Source organism: Phytophthora parasitica, assembly GCF_000247585.1.
Source record: "Phytophthora parasitica INRA-310 unplaced genomic scaffold supercont2.39, whole genome shotgun sequence".
NCBI lineage: Eukaryota > Oomycota > Peronosporomycetes > Peronosporales > Peronosporaceae > Phytophthora > Phytophthora nicotianae.
The window spans coordinates 393393-394802 of record NW_008649025.1 but is presented as its reverse complement, the minus strand read 5'-3'; the positions used below and the strand labels follow the sequence as shown (position 1 = coordinate 394802).

The 1410-nt window shown below is 45.7% G+C and overlaps 1 protein-coding gene across 1 annotated transcript; it reads left to right on the top strand.

Moving 5' to 3' along the window:
* Positions 1–684: 684 nt before the first annotated feature.
* Positions 685–1320, top strand: PPTG_14325 (hypothetical protein; the record flags this gene model as incomplete). Its single annotated transcript, XM_008910909.1, has 1 exon — positions 685–1320. One exon carries the CDS (start codon positions 685–687, stop codon positions 1318–1320), a length of 636 nt encoding a protein of 211 aa, XP_008909157.1.
* Between the last annotated feature and the right edge of the window lie 90 nt (positions 1321–1410).

Sequence of the window (1410 nt, the reverse complement as noted above, 5' to 3'; positions counted from 1 at the left end):
CCCCTTTTATTAAGGTTGTCGTTAGTAGGTTCCTTCGGATATTAAGGGCCTATTAGGGTGTTGAGTTAACCCCTTTACTCTTTGAGTTAACCGTCTTCCTCTGACGCTAAGATGCTGTCCAGGTCATTCTCGTACGCAACGTCGTTGCAGGAGTCTAGTTAAAGGATTATCAAAGCTACGACACGGAGCCAAATCAGATCCATCCGATTTAGAAGCTAATAGAAGCGTATACGCTCAAGGGTTTAATGAAATCGTATAATTTCCCAATTGTAATATCGACATCGAACAGTATCTTTCTCTAATAAAGCTACAGTCACGTCAATAACATTGATAGCGATATGTTTGTATGGTACCCCCAAACACCCACATTGGGTACTCATAAGAATAAACGAAAGTTTGACTATGGATTTCACTAGAGGATGTTCATAAGGGGTCTGAAACTTGACATCCTCTTCATTTACGCAGTATAGTGCTTAATAATGCAAGTTTTCCCGACCGAGTCGACTTATCCTGTACCAGGTTACACGTTTACTCGACCGGGTTACATGTTTACTCGACGAAGTTGAGTTACAGTATACGACGGTTCAACTGAACCGGTTAAATAACTTTCTCGGTAAGTGCGGTTAAAATCTACTGGTCGCTCTGATTGTTTTGGTTTAGTCCCTCATTATTATCGCAAGAACTATGTCTTCCAAGCGCAAGTGCGTCCAAACGCCCATTGAGGAGAAGGTGAAGAAGCTTAAGAGCTGGCAGCAAAACCGACACTGGACACCGACTGAGGCTGCTAGTGAGTTGAAGGTGAAAAACGGGACGCTATTAGGCTGGCGGAAGGAGCTGTCGGACGCAAATCTCTCTTTCGTTAGAGAACCTCAGCTAGAGGAAGGACGGTTTCGAAAGTCAGGTGCTGGGCCTAACCATAAGCTCAAGAGCTACGAGTCTCAGGTACTCGAGTATTTCGATTCGTGCATGGCCGATGGTGGTAAAATCTCTAGAGCGGAGTTACGTCAATACTGCCGCCAATTTCCGGAATTTCAGCTGGAAAGCGACGGTAATCAAAAAATGTGGGTATGGCGTTTTTTTAAACGTTATCAAGAAACCTCAGAAACAACAATCCAGCCGGTGAATATACTTTCGTTTCAAGTGGCCGAAAAGGCTGACGAGCCGTCTCCAGTTGAAACTTCACCTACCACTGAACTGTCTCCGACTGAAATACCATCTCCGGCGGAACCGCCGTCTCCACTTGAAGAGCTGTCTCGAGTTGAGGTCACATCTCCGTCGATATTCCATCTCCAGCCGAAGCCTCGTCTCCAGACGAACTGATAATTCCAGATGAGACACAGTCTCTAATTTCAGAGACGCCTCCGGTGGAAAAGCTGCGCTCTTCACGGAAGCCACTCTCGGTCAGAGGTT